The sequence below is a fragment of the Phalacrocorax carbo genome, chromosome 15 (assembly GCF_963921805.1).
Source record: "Phalacrocorax carbo chromosome 15, bPhaCar2.1, whole genome shotgun sequence".
NCBI classification, from domain to species: domain Eukaryota; kingdom Metazoa; phylum Chordata; class Aves; order Suliformes; family Phalacrocoracidae; genus Phalacrocorax; species Phalacrocorax carbo.
Window position 1 is genome coordinate 9145622 of NC_087527.1, and position 22389 is coordinate 9168010.

Here is a 22389-nt window from a genome sequence, read left to right on the forward strand (position 1 = left end):
ACAACAACAAGTCTAAGCGCCATCCGGCGTGTCCTGTTCCGGCAGCTCCAGCTCGGGGATGCATCGCAGCGAGCCTCGGGGGTGGAAGAAAGCTGCAAAACGGGGAAATGTCGGAGCGGGGGGGGGCGGCTGGAGCCTTTCGGGGCGCGGTGGGAGGGAGGCGGCGGGGCGGCCCCGGCCGGGGGAGGCGGGGCCGGGCCGGGGGAGGCCCCGCAAGGCCCCGCAGCGCCGGGACAGGCGCAGGGCGGCGGGAGCAGCCGGGACGCGCACGGTACCGGGGTCGGGGGGCGCGGGGAGGCCGGGGCGCTCCCGGGGCTTGGCCCGGTGGGTACCTTGCCCGGGGCGGGGGGTTTGCAGCGGGGACCCCACCCCCACCCCGGGGCAGCCACGTCCTTCCCCTCGGGGGTCCCGCCGGGACCCGGGGCTCCGTCCCCGCTCGGGGAGCCCGCGTGGTCGCTCCGGGTCGGTGTAGCGGAGGCGGGGTGGGGGTTGGGGACCCCCACCCACAGCCCGGGTCCTCGTTGCTCCATCCGCTGCCGACCGCTCCAGGCCCCGAGGCCCGGGCGAGCCCAGAGGCCGTCCAGCAACCGGCCGGGAGCTCCGCACCTGGGGCAGCTCCCCGCGGGGCTGCGGCGGGCTCCGCTCAGCACCCGGCAGCTGGGAACGAAGGTGCCGCCACTGCGGTGGCAGCGTGGGGCCACCTCTGTCCCCGCCAGCGGGTGACAAGGTGGCCCGAGCCCATATGCCCTCTGACAGCTGCTGCCACTGTGAGCGGATCCCACTGGGATCCCCCTGAGACCCCCGCTTGGAGGGAGAGCAGCCCGGGGGCACGGGCAAACCCACGGCAGCTCCAGTGGGCCAAGAGCAGCTTGTGCTGAGCTCCCCGGCCGGCTTTGGCCAAGGCCGGATGCACGGAGACGCCTGCCAGGCTTGGGGAGGTGGTTGTCTGCCAGCAGCAGAAGTGGTTTTCAGCAGGGTTTGTGGGCCAGGCAGGCTCACCCGGTTGCCCAAAGAGGAAGGGCGAGCTGGCGGGGCTGTGACAGGGGAACAGGAGAGCAGGTGTGGATGGAGCCTCTTCTGCAGCCGTTCTCAGCACCAAGCTGCACCTGGGATTGTCTGCGGGCTTGGGGTCGGTCCTGCCCTTTGCTGGGTGCCCACAGGGATGGGCTGAAGCCGGGATGCCTGGGGCTGGGAGCAGCTCTGGAGGATACTGGGAGATGAGATGGGGGAGGACAGCATTGCCTTCCAGCCAGGCTGAAACATGGGGATCGCTTGCTTATTTTGCCTGCAAAGGCTGAAATAATAGTGGCCCCTGATGTTAATGAAGGGAAATTATGGCTGTTCTTCAGCTTGGTGGTGTGGCTGGAGGGTGAGGAGGCTCCAGTTGACCTGGGGGCAGCTGGGCTGGATCCACAGCCACCTGAAGGGACGAGGGCAGCTCTGGGAGAGCAGCCAAGGGTTCGTCTTGGATCCGATGCTAACAGCAGCCTGCCCCAGCGTGCAGGGCATGAGAGAGCGAACGAAGGGACGGAAATAGCTTGCTTCCAGCTTCTGACCAATAACCTCCATTGATCAGAGTCTAATAGAAACACAATGGCTCTTTCCGAGAAGAAATAGGCAGCGGCCTCCTCTTGCATCATGAGATGCGAGATAAGGGCTGGCATTCTTTTTTTTCTCCTGTAATTGATGTTTTGTTTTGAGATGTTTGGAGATACCTTTCGAGGAAGCTCCTCATTGTAGATCAGCATGAGGGGATGCAAACAGCACCAGGGAGGGTGGCGGGGGGCTCCACGCACCCGTGGGAGGTGAGCAAAACAAGCGGCGCCTCCGTTAAGCAATTTCCTGTCAGCAGGGTCGGTCCACGCTGCCTGCCCGGCCACGTCTGAATGAAGTGTCACGCTCTTGTCACACTCGCTGTGGTGAAACGAGGGAGATTTAGCATCCTTGATCAGCCCCGAGTGGGGAGGTGACACACTGCTCTTGTCCCTCAGACGTTGGCAAGGTGATGCTAGCTTGATCCAGAGCCATGTCCAGGTACCTGAAGCACTTCACAGTGGTGGGCGACGACCCTGTGCAGTGGAGCAGCAACTATCAGAAATGGGAGGACGAGGAGGAGGAAGAGGTGGCTGGGGAGAGGCAGCCAGATATGGAGATCAAGCAGGAGCCTACCAGGAGCCGCGTTTCCTTCCAGGCCATGATGAAAAAGCTCTTCAGCTCCCACAGGTTTCAGGTGAGGCAGAACAAACCCAGGCCAAAGGGAGATTTGGCTAAAGGCACCTGTGACAGCGGAGCTGATGTGGAATAGAGCTCAAGGCGGGCTGGTAGCAGCACCGAGCTTGTGGGCAGTTGCTGTGCCTGCAAGAACGTCTGCTGCCTCCAAGCTGTGCTGTCCTGTTGGAAACAAGCCGCTCTGCAGCAGGCACAGATGTTTCCTGAGTGGTGACAAGCCTCGGTGCACGCTTGTCACGGCGCAGGTGGAGGCATGTGCTCTCCCCCGGCTCAAGCTCCCCAAGATACCCCATGCCAAGCAGTGGAAAATGGCTGGATATGGTGGGGAGCCAAGTAGTTTTGTACAGGTGAGACTTTGCATGAATAACCCACTGACCAGGGGCTGTGGGAGTGGGACCACTGGGCAGGAGCAACAGAAAGCTCCTTGAAATTGGCCAAACAGGGGATGTAGGGCACTGGGGTGTGTTTAGCTGAAGGCTGCATCAGCTCTTTGTGCTGATCTGTCTGTGCCGGGAGAGGGTTCACATCAGTTCTTTTCCGCTGACAGATCCTGGTTGTCTGCTTGGTCATCCTGGATGCCTTGTTGGTCCTTGGGGAATTGCTTATGGACTTGAAAATCATCCATCCAGACAAATACAATATAACCCCGAAGGTAAAATACAAGGAAAGATCAATATGAACCACAATGTCCCTCTCTTTGGTGTTCAAAGCCCGCTAGATAGGACGTCTGGGCAGGCAGGGCCTGGACCTTCAGCCTTGCCGAGCTGACGGTTGCAGGCACAAGGACAGAGGTCTCACAGGGACTTGTGTGACAGCCCTGCAGTGTGTGGGGCCAACCTGGCTCAGCTCACACAAGTCCATGCAGCAGCTTCGTGTTTCACTGGGCTGTGGCAGAGCTGAATCCCTCTCCTCACCCTTTTCCCGGTTGTCTTCACACCTCCTGGTCTGGCTTATCCAAAGCCACTGGCTGCCCAGCTCTGCTCACTCCGGTTGTCCTTCAGAGCAGAAGAAAAGTCCCCAGCCCTCCTCCTCATAGTCAGATCAGTTGTGCCCTTGAGCAGTGGGTTTTCCAGCCTGCCCCACTCATGTGCCTGCAGGAGGGGTTCCTGGCCCTAAACTTGTGCTGTCTTTTCCCAGGTTTTCCACTACCTCTCCCTTTCCATTTTAACCCTCTTCCTGGTTGAGGTGGGATTTAAAGTCTTTGTCTACCGCTGGGAGTTCTTCCACCACAAGTTTGAAGTGCTGGATGGGATTGTCGTCATCGTGTCGTTTATCCTCGATGTAGTCCTCATCTTCCGGGAGCACGAGTTTGAAGCTGTCGGGCTCCTGATACTCCTGCGGCTGTGGCGGGTGGCCAGGATTATCAATGGTAGGTGTGCGTGGCCCGTCAGCTTTCCCTTGTGCATGGTCTGGATTTGGTGACCTTACCTGAATTATCTGGGCTCATGTCTTTGTTCCCCTCTCAAAGCCCTCTGCAAGACCCTGGGGTCGTGTTCTCCCAGTGAACTCAGAGTTTCACCCATGTGGTTTTTGTTGCTGGAGTGTGGCCTTAATTAGGCTGTAATTTCTTTGAAGCAGCAACAATCTGCTGCTTGTGTTGATCTGATGCCTTGATGATGGGGTCATGGCAGCTGGCCCGGGCTAGTGGAGATGGCCAGCTCTAGCATGGCAGCATCAGGCACGTTCCCCTAAAAACAACCCATAATCTGTTCTTGCGTCCCTCCCTCCTGGAGGAGGATGGCTCACATCTTAAGTTTGTGTTGTAGGGTCCTTTTGGCAATGTTTTAACAAGTGAGTAGTGTAAAACCCTACCTTCCTGAATCTACTTCTATAGCAGAGTGGGTTTTATTGCTCTGATGTTCTGCTGTGACTCTGTCATCCCCTCCAGAGATGCTGCAGGGAACGTCCTGATCTCACTCTGGATCTTTCTTGCTTGGATTCAAAGGGTTGAATATAAAAAGAGGAGTAGAAGATGTCCCCAAATCGGACTTTACCGACTCTGCTGTTATAATTGTAAATTGTTGCAAACAGATGTAAATTCAGACACTTCTGAAACAAGTGTAGCTGGAAACATTTTCTTCCTTCTCAGGAAAGGAATTTTGGGATTCAGAAAAATGTGGCAATGCGATTGTCCTTAATTCCTGCATCATCCCTCAGCCCAAGTGCTGTCCTGTGCCTACAAGCACACTTTTGGTGAACGGTCTGTACTTGATGCAGCTCTAAGTCTTATTAGTTGGAATAAAAGCAGAGGATGGCTGAGGTGGTCTGCCGCCTGCAGACCCCAGCTGCCGTTATGATGGGGAGAACATGCCCCTTCAGTGGCAGTGGCTGGGAAAAGGGAAGATGTGAGAGCAGCTTGTGGGGTGGTTTTTTTTTTAGTTCAGAGTGAAAGTCAGAGAGAAACCGGATTTGCGTGCAGCTGTGTGAGCCACAGGAACCTCAGTGTCTCTTAACACACCATTTTACAGCAGAAAAACAGTATTGCATTTACAAGTAAATTTCCTTGTCCTTGGATGCTTCTGGTTCTCCCCTTCCCCCACCCCCAAGTGTTGCCCACCCACTTGGAGCAACAGAGGGGATGAACAGAACCTGCCCCAAGCTTCTGCTGTTGTGAATCTAAGCCTAGGCACGGTTCGCTGCCTTCAGTCACTGTTGATTGAAAGGGCCCGGGTTACAGGCAGGTGGGGACTGTTTGATGTTATCAATGCAAATAAGCAGCACCACCGCTTTGTCTTCAGAGAAGTGAGCCCCCCAACCCTAAGCCTGCTGCCTGTAGCACTAGAAACACAGGCATGCATCAGTGCGTGCCTTCGTGCACGTTGTTCTGTCAACAGCCAGAGGAGAGCTCTGTCGGGGAGGAAGAACGTGATGTTCTTAATGCTCTTACCAAGCTATTTCCCCCCCTCCCCAATGGAAGAGGGTGGGAAGAAAAAGCCTTCGCTGTGGGGGCTCAGTTCACATGTAATAACCTAACAGTATTTCAGCAGAGAGGTGACACCTCTGCTGTAATGAAAAACTGCGTGCCCTCACTGCAGCTGCACAAGGTGAAGCCAAAACCTTAAGGACCTGATGATGTGCCATGTCCTGTTACACCAGGCAGGAGTGATCGGCCCCGGGGGCGGATGAGCCTTGTGCGCGGCTGTTAGAGCAAGGCTCCCAACTACATGAAACGGGCTAAAAACGCAGCCCCTTGTTACAGCAAAGCTGCCAGCTACATCCCCTGGGCTCTGCCAAGGGAGCAAATTCAAATTCAGGATTTGAATGACAGTTTGACTGATTAATTCAGCTCAGAGGCCAGACTGCCTCTTCCCAGCAGATTACTGGTATCTGAATCCCTGGGGTGGCTAATTTAAAACCCTCCTCATTAAGAAAAGCACTTGGGAAGGGTGGTTTGAAGATGACAGAACCAGAGCTCGAGAGGAACACATTTAACTCCTTGAGTACAGACCCTGTGTACTGTTAACCTCCTGCTAGTGGCTGTTTTACATTGTGAAATGAATCCACTGTGAATTGTTTCACAGGAATAATTTTATCGGTAAAGACCCGCTCTGAACAACAAGTGACCAAGCTAAAGCAAGCAAACCTGAAACTTGCAACAAAGATTGAACAACTGGAACACAGCTGCATAGAGAAGGTAAGAGAACACTTCTAATTTAAACAAGGTTTACCCACCGGCCACTTCCCCCAGGACAAGCTGGCTTGGGATCCTTTTGCAAGGTTGCCACTGTCAGCTTGGTTTCTTCATCAGAAAGCTGTGGGGTAAGCTGGGCTGAAGAACCACAGCCTTGCCTGTCCTGCCGTGCTTACCTTTGCTGCTTCTGTTGCAAAGGGATGGCTACCTCTGTCCTACTTACTTTAGCCAGGTTGTCCTGTTTTACTGCAGTGAGATACCTTAAAATAGTTTCCCAGGTTCCCACAGATCTTCCCACTGCTGAAATGTAAGAGCTATATTAATGATTTTACTTTTGTCTCCAACAGGAGCAAGAAATTGAGAGGCTTAACAAGATATTAAAACAGCATGGACTCATGAGCGAGCCAAAATAGGAGGCCAGTTTTCCAAGGCAGAGAGGTCTGCCCTGGAGGGTGCAGTGTTGAAATCTACCAGTCTGACCTGAAAGGTTTTCATGTCTCTCTGCTTTCTCTTGTATAGTGTTGTCTATAAACATTTTCTATTTGACCACCCTTTGATTACATCTTGGGTTTGCAAAAATAGTTTTGCTGGAAAATTAATCATGCATACTCCCTGCAAACAGTGATTTCATAAGATGTTTCTTGCACAGTTGTATAGTCAAAACTGCAAAATAATTTAATAAAGACACATCTTTACAAGCTATACATCCACAAAAGTACCACTTATTTTAAATAATTGAATATTTCAGTGATAATACTCTTTGTTTGCAACAGCTTGTAGAAACATGCAGTACAAACGATAAGAATACAGGCTGAAAAGGTCTTTTCTTCTCTATAAGCTGACCATTCATCATTAGTACATCTCTTCTTTGCCAACCATTCTTTTCATATTGTTGGTAGTTTCCTCATTTCTGTTGCTGCTTGTGACACTTTATTTATATAACAATCATTTCAAAAATACCAACATACCACTCCTTTAATTGACAATCAAATCAGCACCAAAATAGAGGCAAACATGTGCCATCTTACGTCAAACAGTGCCTTGTTCTCAGCAGCAGATTTGAGTTCTGATACTGTGTTCTCTCATCTCTTCTTCCATTTTAAGTGTTCGTTTGTGGCCCGCTGGGCTACAAAGTTCTTTCTGCTTCCACAGCTCATAAATCAACATATTAAAAGAACTGGAATATATAAGAACAGATGTAGGTGAGTGGACTGCTGGGAACAGTTAGACTCCAGAAAAGCCATTAGAAAGCATATTCTAAAGGACCAGGCTGGTGTTTGAACACACTGTGAACTTTTTCAGGTACTAGAAGATCCCTGTGGTGAGACTCTTTTATAGTTGAAGCATAAGATCCAGTAAGTGGGAATTTTGAAAGGTGTTGACCGTAGCAGGCGTCACCAGTTGGTTTCAGCTAGAGTCAGCTGGAAGGGTCATTGAGCTTTTCTGAAAGCATAACTTAACTGTTCAGATTTTTAAAGGAAGGTAATTAATTAGAGGTTTGGGAAAAATAGCTAGAAATATGTGGCTTATTCATCTATGAAAATAGATAAAGCAAAGGCCTTATCTAATAGCACATGATTACTTTAATTAACAATTTAGCTCCGCTGTTCACAGAATAATGAAGCCTACTTTCCTTTGGAGCCCTGCTGTGTCCCTGTGCTCTCCCCTTCCCCTCCTGCCTCCACGCTGCTAGGCAGGCAGCTTGGACTAGCGCTACTTCAGAGCAACTGATGTGGGGGAAGGCTGGTGGCTGCACATATGCTGACTGGCCAGCTAGAGCCGCTATAAAGTTCATACTGCAACCTTTTTTCCTCTCGGCAGAGGTATAATTGGGAACTTTGCACTTAACATGATTTTTTTTTCCCTGCCCTAAAGCTTCTGAGAACCCTCACAAGGGCTCACGCTTTCTCTCTTGGCCGATTTTAACCCAATGTGTCTGCAATTCAGAAGAAACTGATGACCCATCATAGTGACTGGATAAACCTCACTTCTTTAGGAAATGGACTAAAAATCAGAAAAACCAGAATATTGCTTTTTTTTTTTAAATGAATACTTACCTTAGACAAATGGAAAGAAAAAATCAAAGGGTAACTTGGCATTAATGGTGGGCCAAGCTTTATAGCCTGGCTCTGCAGGTGAAGAAATATCAGTGAAAACAACAGAACTTGTTATAGGAATAGTCCTTTCCCTTCCTGAGGGAAGCTGCAATGAAAATACAAGTGGTCATTAGCTTCAGTCTTGTCTTTGCATGACTGCTTTGTTTAGACGGGGTTATATTTTCAGTTGTGATTTATAAAAAGGTTTTATTCATATACAGTTCCATGTCCCTCTTCGTGAATGATGTATAGATTTTTATTGATGTGTGTTTTGGCAAGCAGCCCACAGTTGTGTTTGAGTTGGAAGAGTAACTGTTGGGTGTAATACGTACTGCTATGAAGTGCTACCTTTGGATAAAGAGATTAACTGGGTCACTGTCACACAGCTGATACCTAAGCAGGATAAGCCATTCTTTTTATCATAAATCCTGTAATTTAATTACGTACCTGCTTCAATGCGGTGGTAGTGATCATTGCCGTAACATTCACTATTCTGGCTTGTGGATTGACAAGGGATCCATATTTAGTCCACTTCACTTCTATTTCAAGTGATACTGGTATTTGGCATGAGCTCTGAAAAGTATTATAAATTCTCTCATTGTCTGACTTGTACCGAAGCAACCACATTAATTATTCATCTTATTAACCTGGCAGAATGCCCCCAGAAAGCTCACTCTGGGAGGTTACCAGAGCAACTATGCTGTGCCTGTGCAGGCAGCACTGGTGCTCGCAGCCTTGGCCCAGGGTGTCCCTGCAGTTTCTCCATAGGTGACAAACTGACTCTGTAACTGCACTTCAAGCAGGACTGTTCTACCTGAGTAGGGCAGGACTTTGGCTCTTAGCAGTAGTGCTGAGCTGGCTCTTTTTAGTAGGAAGACTTAGTTCAGTAATACCACTGGGACAGTAGAAAATCCTTAACGCTTCCACAGCAGAATTTTGAAGCCTATAATCTTCAATATTTGTAGGTATTTCTTCTTGAACTGCCAAGTTTCTGGTTACAGAAATCATTTACTGTTTAGTTGCAAAAGCATGCAAGAAACCTATGTACAAGTTGTTGATGAGGGGGTGCTGTCATTCAGCGTGTGCCAAGCAGCACTGCCTGCCACCAACAGCAGGGACTGCACTGCATCAGGAGGAAAAGGGCTGGTACAGATGATGTTAAGGATAAATGTAGCATTTGGGTCACTCCAGTATGCTGCTGCTGTGCTTTAAAGGATTCTTGCTATCTTACTCTAATCTGGCATTAGAGCACCAAGGAGAACCACTGGTTCTGTCACTTCACTCTTTCAACCTTACCTCTTGTGCTTCATCCCATCTGAAGAGCAAGACTCTAAACTGTGGCTAGAACTCATTTTGTACCTAACGTGGTGTCCTGATCCATAACTGAGGTGTCTGGATACCACCAGCTTGATTAAAAGTAACCTTGTCTTCTACAGCAAGAGCGAAACTCCTCAATAGGGAATATTCCAAGAGGACTTTCCTCCAGTTTGTTTCTGCATAGTTTTTTCCCCATAGCTCTGAGAAGTCTAAGCTGATGCTGCCGTACAGGTACAGATCTCAGGAGACAGGACAGAAGATTGAAGGTAGTGGTGTAACCTTCACCTGTTCTGAGGTGTGGAGGTGAGTTATTGGCACCCAGTCGAGCACATCCTGGGCTTGAGAATTTCCAAACGAGGCCACATATTCAGGAAAGCTTTGTCCCTTCAGTAAATCTAGGATGGTCTGAGTCAAAGGCTGACATTTCATAGCTGCAGTAATTCTTCCAGGAAAAAAAGATGAGTTAAAGCAAAATCCATTGGTTTGGCACAGTAATAATTTCTCCTTGTTCTCATGCACTGTTCAAGCCTTCTGGCTACAGTTGCTAATGTACACAATCTTTTCAAGAGAAAGACCATTGTTAATTAAATGACATTTTTTAATAATTAAATATTCCTACAGCAGTATAAATGTCCTAGGATCTGAACAGATGCTAATAGAAAGGGTTGTCAGAGGGTTAAAAGTACTAAATTAAAAAAAAAAAGCCTTCTTACCGTAACTTACAGCCTGATATCACATTATAACCAAATAATACGGGGGTTCTGGCTCCCTGTGCTGCCAGACAGTCCTGGCTGGATGTACTTTGCAGAATGGTAAGTTGACTGTATTTGTTAGTATTCTGAATGATGCCAGATGTAACACACAGTTAAAGGGAAATTCGATACTTGATGTATAGCATAAAAGAAAGAAAGAATCCTTAATCATATCCTTAAAATAGATCTGAAAATGCTATAATAACTCAAGACTCCTCTTACACTGTAAAGAAGCACTACAGCCTACAATGAAAGTCTAAATCTACCTCACTAAGACGACCCAGGAGACTGCAGTCAGAACTGAGTCATTTGCTCCTCCTAAAACATAGCCAGAAAAGCAAACTTTTACTTTTTTTAAAGAACAGATACATTTTATAGATGTCCATTCTAGAAAGTGTTTGTGAAGATGGACCAAAACAAGTGATACAAACAAACTTTCATCAGGAAAAGGATATCCTTGTGGCCGGAAGCCCGCTCTTACAGGCAGTCCAACAACATAACCAGGATTACCACTGAGAGGAATTGGCTTTGTATTTACCTGCAATGCAAATATTACAGTATTAGTTCTTATCCTGTACTGAAATGGTTGGAAAACACAAATATTTCACTTATTTTAGGATTATTAACTGCCTTGAACAATGCTAGTAGTAAGACTGCTCTGTAAAATTGTAACAGTTCTATAACATTGGGGCAGACTTTGCTTTCACTGGATACAGTTATAGAGAGTCACAAGATGACTCTTCTAAATGTGAAACAGACTTCAGAGACCTTTATTGCCTAGTTCTGAAATGCTGTCTCATTTGCGTATCCAGGGTAAGTTACATTTTACCTTGCTGCTAACAATTATTCTGATTCAAGTTTAATAAGTTTTGTAATTAAATGTCTTTAAACAAGTCATCCATAACGTCTCCAGCAGTTACCTGAGTAAAGCTGATTTCAAAGCTCTGCTGTATTGAAAGTGCTTCTTTATTAATTGCCCCCAAAACAAAAGAAGCAGCTGCTTCTATTATTTCTCCTGTGTCTGTGTATGTAATGTGATAACTCACCTGAAAATTAAACATTTTAGATATTAGTTAGAACAGATACATAAGAGTACAAAACTAGAAAAAAGGAATTTAAAACTCTCTTAAGTATTGTTTTCTTCCTTCCTTGCTTACGAAACACTCAACTACATGGTAAAGATATACTATATCCTCAATTGCAGTAAGGATGGGCCTAGAAAACAGGAGCAACTGAAGTACTGTTCAGTAGGTGGCTAGTCATTTTACAATGAGTATGCATTAAAAACACAAAGACCTGCCTCTATATCCAAGGTAGCGCATGCTTTTATAGGCACTGATACTTTGGCACTGATTAGATACTTTCCCTCCAGATGCTGATCTAGCTTTCTCCTACAAATTAAGACACAGGCGTTGGAAATACTGCCTGTTTATTCTAGTTTGTCACTCATTTCCTGTCTGCAAAGAGAAAGTTTCAAGAGCAGCAAGAAAAAAAGCTGTGGTCTGATCTGACGGACAAAAACATGACATGCACAAAGTAGCCATGTCAGCAGATTTACGCATAAAGGACATTATTGTTACCAAACCAAGCCACCGAGTAGCAACGGTCAGAAACAGATCTAGGGTTGGAGCCTCTTAAAAACTGACTTCTTGATAAACCTCTTCTAAGCATAAGCCCAATGTTCATCTATTTAAGATTAAAAGATGACAACTTGCACTATGTATTCCTCTGTTTCTGCCACCACTGTGCCTGAAGTCATCTTCTCCTAAGCACAATGTAGATTCTAAATTAACGTTATTGTGTGTTATGTCTTATACACACAGTAATAATAGAAAAGGAGTTCATCTTGTCTCTGTGTTATGTTGCATATAGTTATTATTTTGCTGCAAAATACTCGCTTTTATCCCAAAGTCAGTGTTTCTCCTGTCACATTTGCTTTGGAGCTGTCACAATATCTGGAAACTGTGCAAGGCCTTTCTCACATCTTTGTAATATGTGAATCAGAAATTATTTGGTGCATACATGCTTTCCATCAAATGAGAGGAGGAAAAGAACTGTCATACTTACCCCAAGAACTATATTTATGCACAGTTCGTCCAAAATCATGGGGAGCCTGAGGACATCACTACCGTTAAGTAAAGTCCGCGTTCCATTCAGAGACTGGGCAACTATGGACCGGACAGTAATATTAACCTGAAAAACAAATTAATGTAATTTCTGAATATTGTGTATATTTTTGGCGCTTTTTTGTATTATTATATTTGTGACTCTTCACGTTCTGTTCCACAGAGAAGGGCAGTCAATAATTGCCTGAACACCTGCTATGTTACATGTATTGCTGAAATTCAACAGAGTTCTATTTTTAAGTAACTAGAGTTACTTAAGAAGAGGGAGTTTTATATGAGGGGAATGCACCAGGCTTAAATGTTTGCAGGTAGCATAGTATCTTGGAGTTGCTAAGTATTGTTACTGATAGCAAATGATAGAAAATTTTTGATTTAAAGATTAGAGATAACATCTGTGTTCTGATGACATCAGTGAAAAAACTCCCACTAATTATAACTGAATAAGAATTTTGCCCCCAGCTGTTCCAACTAAGTTAGAAGGATACTTACCATCTGACTTGATTTGGGTACCTAGAGGAAAATAAAAGAACAAAATCAAACAATAGGAAACATATCTTTTTATGACAAACAAATAGCAAAGGTATGACCAGTTAAGTAAAGCAGTGAAGGGTTAGCTGCTTTGCCTATTTAATTAACTCTCTATCATTACAATAACTTCTACATCGTGGGAGTGATTTGATATATACTACAGTATCCAGGCAGTGTGCAAATAACTGCTATTCTTTGTGGCTAGTAGGCAAAATCTTATAGTCCAAGCCTCTTCCTCCCCTGACAGTAACTGGAAAATTTCCTAGTGACTCCCATCAGTTTTCCCTCAGGCCTAGCTTTGACTACGTTCCCAATAAATATACAGTGCATTCAGTAAGTAGTAGATGAATCTCGTGTTTCCCTTGGACACTCTGTTTGCAACTCAGAACAGAGAAACACTGAAAATGTTTACTTGCATCAGAAAGGTGACCTGAGAAACGCACCTCAGTTTGGCATAACTGTTACCGTGCATCATATTGTTTCACCTACTGAGGGTGTCAGAGAACATTGTTCCTATTGCAGACCTGTGCAAAAACACGTCTAACTATTCATAGACTGACAGTTTAGGAAGTCTGCCAGGCTGTTCCTACCCAAAGAAATGAAGAGCTTTTGTTGTCCCATTCTGATGGTAATAAGTCCATAGTTTCACAGTCTCTAAACAAAGAAATAAGAAGCGAGTAGCCATTTTGTTACAAAGCACAGGGACATGCACTGTTGCCCCACTGGAAAATTTCCACCAAATTTTCATGGAAAGGCAGAAATGTCGGACCAAGGTCATCAATCAGGTCTACAGAATACTCACACAGAGCACCATTTTGTCAAAAGTTTTATTTTTGTGACTACCCAATGAGTGTTTGATTCACAGCTTTGGGAAGGGACCAAAAATTATACTCTGACCACGAAGGAAGTTCTGCAGAATTATTACAGGATACAGAGCCTGGTCTGCTCATCTAACATCAGGGCAGATAATTCCTACAAGCTGGAGACCTGAAGGTGATGCAGGTAAAGTCTGTCACGCACTGTCACATACTTATATCAACATTCTGAGGTACAGCTCAGCCATCAGAATCAGCTGTGTGACTAAAAGTGCTTGTAAAGGTTAGAGTCGTCCTTCAGGGAAGCATGCTGGTTCTGACTAGGATAGAGGGAGTGATCACAGCTCCTAAAATTCTATTTATCTGTGACTAGGGTGATGAATTATGTTTCTGTAGGTCACTGGCAGACAGCACTCCAGCCTCACTGCTGCCTCCCACTGACTCCTCTTCCCACCAGCCAGGGAGGCAAGCAGAAGCAGGCAGCAGCGCGTTGCTCTGGCAGCCCCACAGTACACACTAACCATAATATGAAGCATCACAACATTATGAGCATCTTTCCTGGTTGAGGGATCCAAGCACCCCAATGCCCCTTGAGTAAGCTGGACAGTCAAGGGCAGGGAGCTGAGATGAACTGTGACAATTGAAGACCATCATATCACTCAAGGTGCCAAGCCTGGCAGTGAGTACGGGCTCATAACAGTGGGGTTTTCTGAAGGAACTGCTGTACCAGTCCTCCCACCAGGGTCTCCAGCAAGCCTTCCTGGGTTGCTCTGTTTTGCCATTTCTTTTGCCAGCAGCTCCACCTGCTGGCACTGGAAGGGCTCCCTGCTCTGCCCTGTGACCACCCTGTCCTCAACACCAAGTCACTTCTCTACTGTCACAACGCATTTTCAGCTCCCTTTGGGGAGGGGGGTCTCCTACAAACCATGTCTAGCATCTATCTAGCCTTCTCCAGGTCTTGCATCTGATCCTTCCTGAATCTCTGATGCACTTTGGACAGAAGTCTGACCTCTCCTAAGCTGGGCCACTATAACTGGCAAACAGCACGTGGGTAATGTGTTATGTACTGTTCTAGCGAGGAAGCAGAATTCATCTTTTAATTCAAAAACATTCAGCTGCTTGGAGCCTGTCCTGACACATGCTTTTTATTTTCTGGTTCTACATCCACCAAGAACTCTAATTTCAGGTGCACATGGAAACACTCAAAGCCCTTCTGTGGCAGAGTTTTTTCCACCTCCTCCACAGTAGGATGATCAAAAGCTAACATTTGTGAACAACCCTTTGCTGGTTTCAATGAGGTCCTCAAAGATCAGGAGAACGATCCCACCTGTGAGAATGTGAACTACTTAGTGGGCTTTCCTTTACCATTGATAGCTTTGGAATCTGTGAGGAGACCAGAAGGGGTCTTTAAGCAGTGACTCACTATGGAATACTAATTAAATTAATTTAAATAATTACATAAATTAAAAGCATTTTAATGGTGGAGCATATGCTGTTTCTTGATGACCTTCAACTTCTGGAAGGAGCTATCAGATTATGTACTTCCATTTCAATTTTGCATACACAATTTCTTTGTCTTCCTGCGTATCTGCAAAGGGGATTTATTTATACATAAGAGATCCCCCTCCAGTTCAAAAAGGAATGAAAAAGCTTTGAAAAATAACCACAGACTGGATTTGGTAGTAGGCTGGATACAAACAAATTTGCTCTCAGTGCGGTAAAAGGTCATGTTCTTGGAGGAGTATAAGGAAGGCGAAGCATGCATGGGCAATACCTCACTATTAAAAACTGAGGCTTGTAAGAAAGGTACATAAGGCAGAGGATTAAACCTTACACAAATCTTTAAGCACAAATGTTTACCAACTTTTTAAAACCCAGACTTCTTAGAATTATGCACTCTGGTAATAGGCTGCTTAGAAAAGCTTAAACATGCACAAAAGCATAAAACTGTTGCCATTGCAGCAAGCACTAGCTCAGTGATACAAGCTTGTCTCTTCTAGACTGTTATTTTTGTTGGCTAAGCAGGGGACAGTAAATGCTTCTGTTACCAAAGCTTAAAGAAAAGACATTTCCAAAGGCTTTCTGTATAGAAGTCTGTTGCATAGAGACAATTTTTTCCCAACCCACTATTTAAAAAATCCAAATAAAACACCAAATCCTTTCGTAAATACAAGTTACTTAATTCTAGAGACACAAAAAGATATGTAATATCAACAGTCAGCTATATGTTTCAAGTCATACTTACTGCCAAAATGCTGGAGTTGATATAGAACAGCATACTAACTGCTTGAATGTTGCCACAGTTTTCCACACTTACTGACCTAGTGCATTTTGTAGCCTGGTTTACTAAAAACGCTGAAGAAAAGTCACAAAGTAAATGAAAGAGTAATTATGAAAACCTGAAGTATAAGCAAAAGCAAAGGTGAAGGTAATTTCTACTGCAGGTAAGGTTTTTTATGAGCTATAAAGAATGATACTTTCTTAGATTCTCCAGAAATGCTATGGGTCAAAATATTACTTCTTAACAATAGAAGCTTAATAAAAGCTAGAAGATTTATACTTCATTTTTGAGATCTCATAAGATTTTTTTTTCTTTACAAAAGACTTCAGTTTTCCTACGGTCATCATCATGACTGTTATGATACCATATTTAATAATAACAATGGGTTTTGGAAAATGCAGGTGTGTGCTTTTGGTTGTGGTTGTAACTTCTTGTCTTTTTTTCTTGCCCCTCCCCCTCTGCAGATTTTCAGGAAACTGTGTGAAAGGTTAAAATACACAGCTCAAGCCTGTAAGTCTGACTTGACTTGCATTCAGGCTGTGAAAGAAACCTCATTGTACCAAAGGGACATCTTACAAAGGTTGCCCAGTTAGGACTTGCTTTGTGTAATACCCTCTTCCCTCGTGGTGTCACCCTTGTACTATTTTATTAAACTAATTCTGCCAAATAGGATGTTTTATTATTGCATTAACAACTCATTAACAAAACTCTCAAGGCTTTACATATCTAACTTTGAACGTTTCATATAGTTCCAATCTACGTCTAAAAAACCCCCATAGAAACAGAAGCTGTTTGAAAAACATTTGTTAATAAATTTTTATCTGAATTTACATTTGTGTGTGTGCCAATTTACTGGCTAAGTTCAAATCAGAGCAGAATACTCTAAAACAAATAAACTGGAATTCAAATGCATTTTCTAACCTGCAGGATTCGCATCAGAGCACCAAGAGGTGACAACAGGACTAGGTAGTCTTAGAAATGTATCCACTGTCTGTATAGGAACACCATACTGCCAAATAAAACAACATATCTAAGTATATAGGTGTGTTTCAGTCCAGGGAAAGTTTTAGAGCATTTGTGTTAACAATAAATCTGAATAAAAGAAGTACTTATTTCCACTATATCTGTCAATGCTGTATACTACCTTGTGCATCAATTCTTAAGCCACTGCTAACAGCTTCATGTTTACAATAGCAAAACAGCTACTTATTTTTCAAAGATCTTGAAAATCTTGTTCACTTTTTAAGTGAGCTAACACAAAATGCTACACTTCTTATTTGTACATTTCTATACTTAAAGATCAAAATAAAGTTTGTCTTTTCCAGGAGAACTGCATTTTTTTTTTAAAGCAGATGCAAACAACACTCACTTGTTCTTTTATGGAACGATCTAATGCTAATTGAATCAGATAATTATTTACCTTGTACCTGTAAGTTTCATTCACATCAGAAGGATTTTGAGCATCTGTGTTCATGTTCCAGCTGTCAGGCTCAGCACTGAAAGAAGTACTTCCGAACTGTTGAAGCAACTGATCAAAGTTTTCAGAAGTAGGTATTTCAGGGGAACTGAAGGAGAGTGCTTGTTTATCTGCCAAAACATTTTCAAGAATGAGAGAACTTTCGGGATAAAAGATACGGAAACAGTATTTAGTAACAATTTTTCCTTCTGGACTTGTTAAAGACTCTGTTACAGAAAAATATCAGCATAATTTTTCTTAAAGAAAAGTTTTCTCTTTTCTGTAAGAGAAAAGCTAGGCAGTATCTTAATTCGTAATTTCACCCAGATCCATGAAAGCACAAACTTAAACTTAAGGAAAGAGGTAAGTCCCCTTCTTTCAAAATCACGCTTTCTAACAGTGGAAGTTCCAAAACAAAGACATGCCAATTAGTATCTACAGTTTCCATGCCAAGTATTCAGATGACTACTGCACAGTCATAATTAAATTAAGAGAATACAGTACTGATCACTTCTTACTTCCCTGCAAGTCACTTCAAAGCTGGGCATAAAGGCTTTGTACCACTGGTGACAATTATGTAGTTACAGTAACAGATCGGGAAGGAGTCAGCCTCCCTGTGACACAACTTTAGGTGTCATTTATTGAGGTAAATTCTTTACCAAGAAAAAACCCAGAAAACATTTTTTTTTCCAACAAAGACGACTAAGAGAGTGCAAGATGTTTTAACTCCATAGTTTCACAAGTGAAAAGATTACAATTTATGGACTGTGAGCGTATAAAATAACCAATTTTCTGACAGGTTTAGTTACTTTTAATTTTAGTCTGTTTCTGGTACCTAAAGAGTTTATAAAAACAACAGCACAATGCTTAATATTAGCAACAACACTACTTACAGTTTGCAGTGTGAATGCAGAAAACACTGGGATTGACTTGATCAATTAATTTAAATATCCTTTCTGGTGGATTTGCTTCAACATCAAGTGAATATATAGCAGCTTTCTGACTACAAAGACGGCTGTCACCTCTGCAAACAATAATAATAAAATCAATGATCCACTAGAAGTTAGTATTGACCATATTTTAAAGTTGTTCTCATGTGTTGAGTTTTTTATACTGAGTGCTTTGTAATAAATAATAAAGAACTCTCCAAAGTGTTTTATGTAACAGAGATAGCAGTGTGAGCCGGAACATGAAGAAAGGTAAGAGACAGAAAAGGGGGAAGGGAAGTGCCTGACAGTAATAATATTAGAGCTAAAATGACAAGTTGGATGGGATCCAGATGGTGTGAGACACCATAAATGCAGGGTGCACCACAGGCTATACACAGCTCCGAAGCACTTTTATTTTTACAACACAAGTGGGGAGTATGACCTTTAGGGTAACGTGATGGTATATAGACCAGTAAAAAGGTCAGTTTTGTGAATATTGGAATAATACTCCCTTTGGGGCGGAGGAGAGGCAGGAAAAAGTCCTACTTGAGATGCATGTAAAAGAAATGGCAGAGTAAGAAACAGAGGGGTGAAATAACCCATACAGTCTAGGAAAAGTATTTGTAGATGTGCCGTGGGTTCAGCAGCAGCAGCCCAGAACTGCAGTAGGCTGCACAGCAAATGTGCCAGTTCATACCCTGAAAAGTACTGGTGTGTCCTACTTGCTAGAAATACAAGATGACAAACCTTGTGAAACTGGTATCTTAGGCAGAGTTGAAACAGTCAAGGACAGATACCGAAGAAGTGAAATGGCTTTTAGAAATTACTTCTTAAGCATGGCTTAAAAGCATTAAACTTTTCCGTTTGTTAGTAGGATCACATCACAAATCAAACACCCTTTTTCCCCTGTTTCAGAGACCAGCTAGTCTCTCATTTGTGATCAGTCAAATCCTTTCAGTAACTAACGCAATTATGCAAGTGTATATAAATCTAGATGTAAATAGTGAGATCCACAATACTTGCAGTCATTGAAAATCCCATGGATTTTTATGCAAAAATGAACATTTTACACAAAAGAATTCAGGGAAAGAAACACAACTTCATTTCATGCATTTCTAGTTGACAAAGACAGAATAGTCACCTGAGATAATTAAACTGTCACTCAGGGAGGCGTTGATTAGATCTTTCTGATATATATAAGTACCTATAAATGGGTAGCAGTAGTCACTGTGTGCAAGAACAATAAGAAAAGGCAGTCTGGGGTGACTTCTAATTCAAATTTCAAAGCACTGAGAATAAACTACAGTGTTCAGATTGGCATATTTTATGCAGAAGGTGGGTTGAAGAAATGTACTTAGTGTTCTGAGAAGTCACCAAGTGAGTTTTACATTACAATTTTGAAGTGAGCTTTCTTAACTCCTTTTTGAGGGGATGAAATTGGGTAAAGGTGTTTCCAGATAAACTGCAAATAGCAAAGAAACAACTACAGGCATTACTTCACTGATAAAAAGCTACATTTTACTGTTTGTAAAGTGACAGACTGGCAGTAAGGCAGCAGGTTGGGACACTGACTTGTAAAACTAGGATCAGAATGATGCTCATGCTACTTCATTAAGCCCTGAATGGATCAACTTTCTAGCTGATATCATAAACCATAATGGAAGAGGCTGCTGATAAATCGCTGATGACCTACGGAGGTGGCCAGATGGTCTCCATAATATCAGCTTCCTTAACTTCCAGACACTGTTATATTGATGAAAGTGTAAAGAGGCATTATTCTTCCCCCAACAGAAGGCATCACCACCTAAGCGCCCACAGACGGTAGCACATAGCACATGAGTTTAGGAAAGAGGGAATAAGTGCATGATAAATTGGGGTGGGAGGCCAGTTTGCTCTTCTATCTGGTTGGGGCCAAAAGTTTACAAGCCTAGTACAGGAAGGACTGGTAACAGGTAGGCAGGAGTTAGGGTGGAGCGGGGTTATGAATTAGTAAAAGGAGAGGACAGAGCCCTTATAAAGGCATGCAGCAAATAAAACAGGATTTTGTATTTCATATAGCTATTTATCCACTTACGTGACAATAGGAACTGAGCATGTAGTGAAGAGACTGAAATCTGCTGCACTGCAATCAGGGTCACAGCAGCAATTTACATCACACTGTGCCACCAACAGATCACAAACACACAGCTTGGCAACTGGAGGAGAGATTTAAATTAGAATTAGAACTGGAACTTTACACATAACAGCATGTTCCCCAACACTTTCATTTTTCACCTCGCCTTATTTTTTGACAATGGTCAAAAGTCTATATCCAAATTCACGTGCTTTTTTTTTTTTTTAAGTAATTTTTAAAAGCCATCTTTTCTGCTACTTAGCAAACCTATTTGGAATGCTAACAAAATCAAGGGCATAATTTTCTGTGGTCAAAAACCAACTTGAGTTAATAAGAATTTTGAAGGTAAGAAAATATACTCAGCTCTGCAGAGAAAAAAAAGAAAGAAATACAAACCCTGTATGCTTATCCACTTGTTTCAGCTTATTGGGGGGGGGGGGGGGGGGGAGGGAAGAAACATTTTGATAGAGTAGTGAGATGTTTACAAGCATTAGTATGTCCCAGGGTCCAGTAATAGATTTTCCTGATGTGCCAAAATAACCATGGTTGACTTCTTTGAAATTGTGTTTTCTCTCTGTCTTTAGATACTGTGAAATATTGTAATAATACAGAAAGCAATTGCTAGCAATACTGTAAACTATCTTGGTAAAATACACTTGGAAGCTTTTTAAAACATTCTTAGGTTTTCAAGTTTATAAATTCAAAGAACAGATATTACTCTACTGAACTGTTTAGGAGAGTTGCTGTTCTACTATAAATCTAAACAAGCGTAGCACAGAATGTTGAAAATTAAGACCAACACTCTGTAGGCAAGACATTCAAAGAAAGCTCATTTTTACAGCTCTGCTTCTTTTATTTCAACTTGACTGTTGCCCATTTCTCTACAGCCACTTGGATGCTCTCTGACCATCTGAACAGTATCCAGGTATTTCCTGGAACCTCTGAAGTTCTGGCTGTTCTGTCAGCCGGGTTTAGCAGCGGAATCCTTAGCTCACCTCGTAAACAAGAGAAGTTTAAACATGGATGATTAGATTGCACAGTTATCTCTCTCAGATCAGGGATTTAAGTTTCTTTTCCCTAAGGAGGCACGTGCTGGGACAACGTGTTTAATTTGGCAAATAATCTGGGGAAGCTGAACTGATGGCAACGACACTGGGAAATCAAAAGTTAAATGAAAGTATACCTACCAATTAAAAAACAGTGGGAAACGCTTTCTGACAGCACAAAAAAAAAAATCTGTGATTGGTATTGCCATAGCGCTAGTACATACCCACAGAGCTGGGGATGAATTAGGAATCTAGGGGCAAACTGCGTGCACATCCAGCTCGGTGTGTAAGCGGCAATTTCCAGGCACATCGGGGGCGAGCCTGGGCCTCCCCCGCGAGGCCAAGCTCTGCCCTGCGGGCTCGGCGCAGGGTGCTGGGCGGGCAGGAGAGCTTGCCCTCGCGGGACTCTGCGCGCCGGGATCAGCCTGCCCAGCACCCAAAGGCTGTGCGGGGCTTGCTGAGCCTGCCTGCCTGAGGAGGCTCCGAGCCTTGGCTGGAGTGGGTGCTGCTAGAGAGGTGTGCTCAGAGCAGCCCTGTAGCACAGCCCGGTAAATCCCCGGGCGATCCCGGCGAGAGGGAGGGCAGCTGGCGCGCAGGCTTGTCGCAGCCCCGGGCGGCTACAATGGGAGCCGGAGAGGGGGAGAAGGGCCCAGCAACGACAGAAGGCCCGAGAGAGGCGGTGAGAAGCGCTCCCCTTAACCCAGGAAGGGCCGCCGGTGCCCCGCAGACCCAACCCGCAGCACCCCGCCGAGCACCCACCATCCGTGACCGGAGCCGGCCCGCTGCGGGGCCGCGCCCGGGCAGCAGCGCGGGTCTCCGGTGGCGCTGCAGGGCCCGCCTCACTGACCGCAGGCTCCACGCTCGGCTCCGCTGCCCGGAGCGGCAAGAGGAGGATGAGGAGGAAAAGGGTCCCTAGCCTCAGGGCCGCCGCCATGGCGGCCGCTCCCAGGCCGCCCGTAGCAACGGCGCGGTTACTAGGGAACGCGGAGCATCACGGGAAGGGCGTGTCCCGGCCCCTCCCAGGGCATCACGGGGCACGGGGGGGGGGGTCTGCGGCCGCGGGGCATGAT

At 44.7% G+C, this 22389-nt stretch overlaps 2 protein-coding genes across 3 annotated transcripts; one reads left to right on the forward strand and one right to left on the reverse strand.

Annotated features, from left to right (window-relative positions):
• The first annotated feature begins 182 nt into the window (after positions 1 to 182).
• HVCN1 (hydrogen voltage gated channel 1) lies at positions 183 to 6575 on the forward strand. Of its 2 annotated transcripts, none has more exons than XM_064466080.1 (6): positions 183 to 271; positions 1992 to 2230; positions 2777 to 2881; positions 3367 to 3598; positions 5751 to 5863; positions 6208 to 6575. In XM_064466080.1, exons 2-6 carry the CDS (start codon positions 2027 to 2029, stop codon positions 6271 to 6273), a joined length of 720 nt encoding a protein of 239 aa, XP_064322150.1. In that variant the 5' UTR covers positions 183 to 271; positions 1992 to 2026; the 3' UTR covers positions 6274 to 6575. The 2 variants fall into 2 exon arrangements, with proteins under 2 accessions (XP_064322150.1, XP_064322152.1); XM_064466082.1 differs by lacking the exon at positions 183 to 271 and adding an exon at positions 303 to 324.
• TCTN1 (tectonic family member 1) lies at positions 6567 to 22332 on the reverse strand. The gene is made up of 15 exons (XM_064466079.1): positions 22079 to 22332; positions 20235 to 20355; positions 18125 to 18255; positions 17196 to 17362; positions 16697 to 16784; positions 15740 to 15849; positions 12641 to 12661; positions 12093 to 12218; positions 10946 to 11071; positions 10479 to 10563; positions 9987 to 10125; positions 9559 to 9715; positions 8404 to 8529; positions 7918 to 8062; positions 6567 to 7037 (listed from the first exon to the last, which is right to left on the reverse strand). The coding sequence occupies exons 1-14, from the start codon at positions 22251 to 22253 to the stop codon at positions 7919 to 7921; spliced, it is 1716 nt and encodes a 571-aa protein (XP_064322149.1). The 5' UTR covers positions 22254 to 22332; the 3' UTR covers positions 6567 to 7037; position 7918.
• Positions 22333 to 22389: the final 57 nt, after the last annotated feature.

Bases quoted from the DNA above. Each gene is read 5' to 3' on its own strand.
- HVCN1 (XM_064466080.1), top strand. From the start codon at position 2,027: ATGTCCAGGTACCTGAAGCACTTCACAGTGGTGGGCGACGACCCTGTG. The intron at 3,599-5,750 runs GTAGGTGTGCGT...ATTGTTTCACAG, and splicing joins GGTGGCCAGGATTATCAATG to GAATAATTTTATCGGTAAAG. The intron at 5,864-6,207 runs GTAAGAGAACAC...TGTCTCCAACAG, and splicing joins AACACAGCTGCATAGAGAAG to GAGCAAGAAATTGAGAGGCT.
- TCTN1 (XM_064466079.1), bottom strand. From the start codon at position 22,253: ATGGCGGCGGCCCTGAGGCTAGGGACCCTTTTCCTCCTCATCCTCCTC. The intron at 16,785-17,195 runs GTAAATAATTAT...TTTATTTGGCAG, and splicing joins ATGAAACTTACAGGTACAAG to TATGGTGTTCCTATACAGAC. The intron at 10,564-10,945 runs GTAACTGCTGGA...TTTGCATTGCAG, and splicing joins TTGAAATCAGCTTTACTCAG to GTAAATACAAAGCCAATTCC.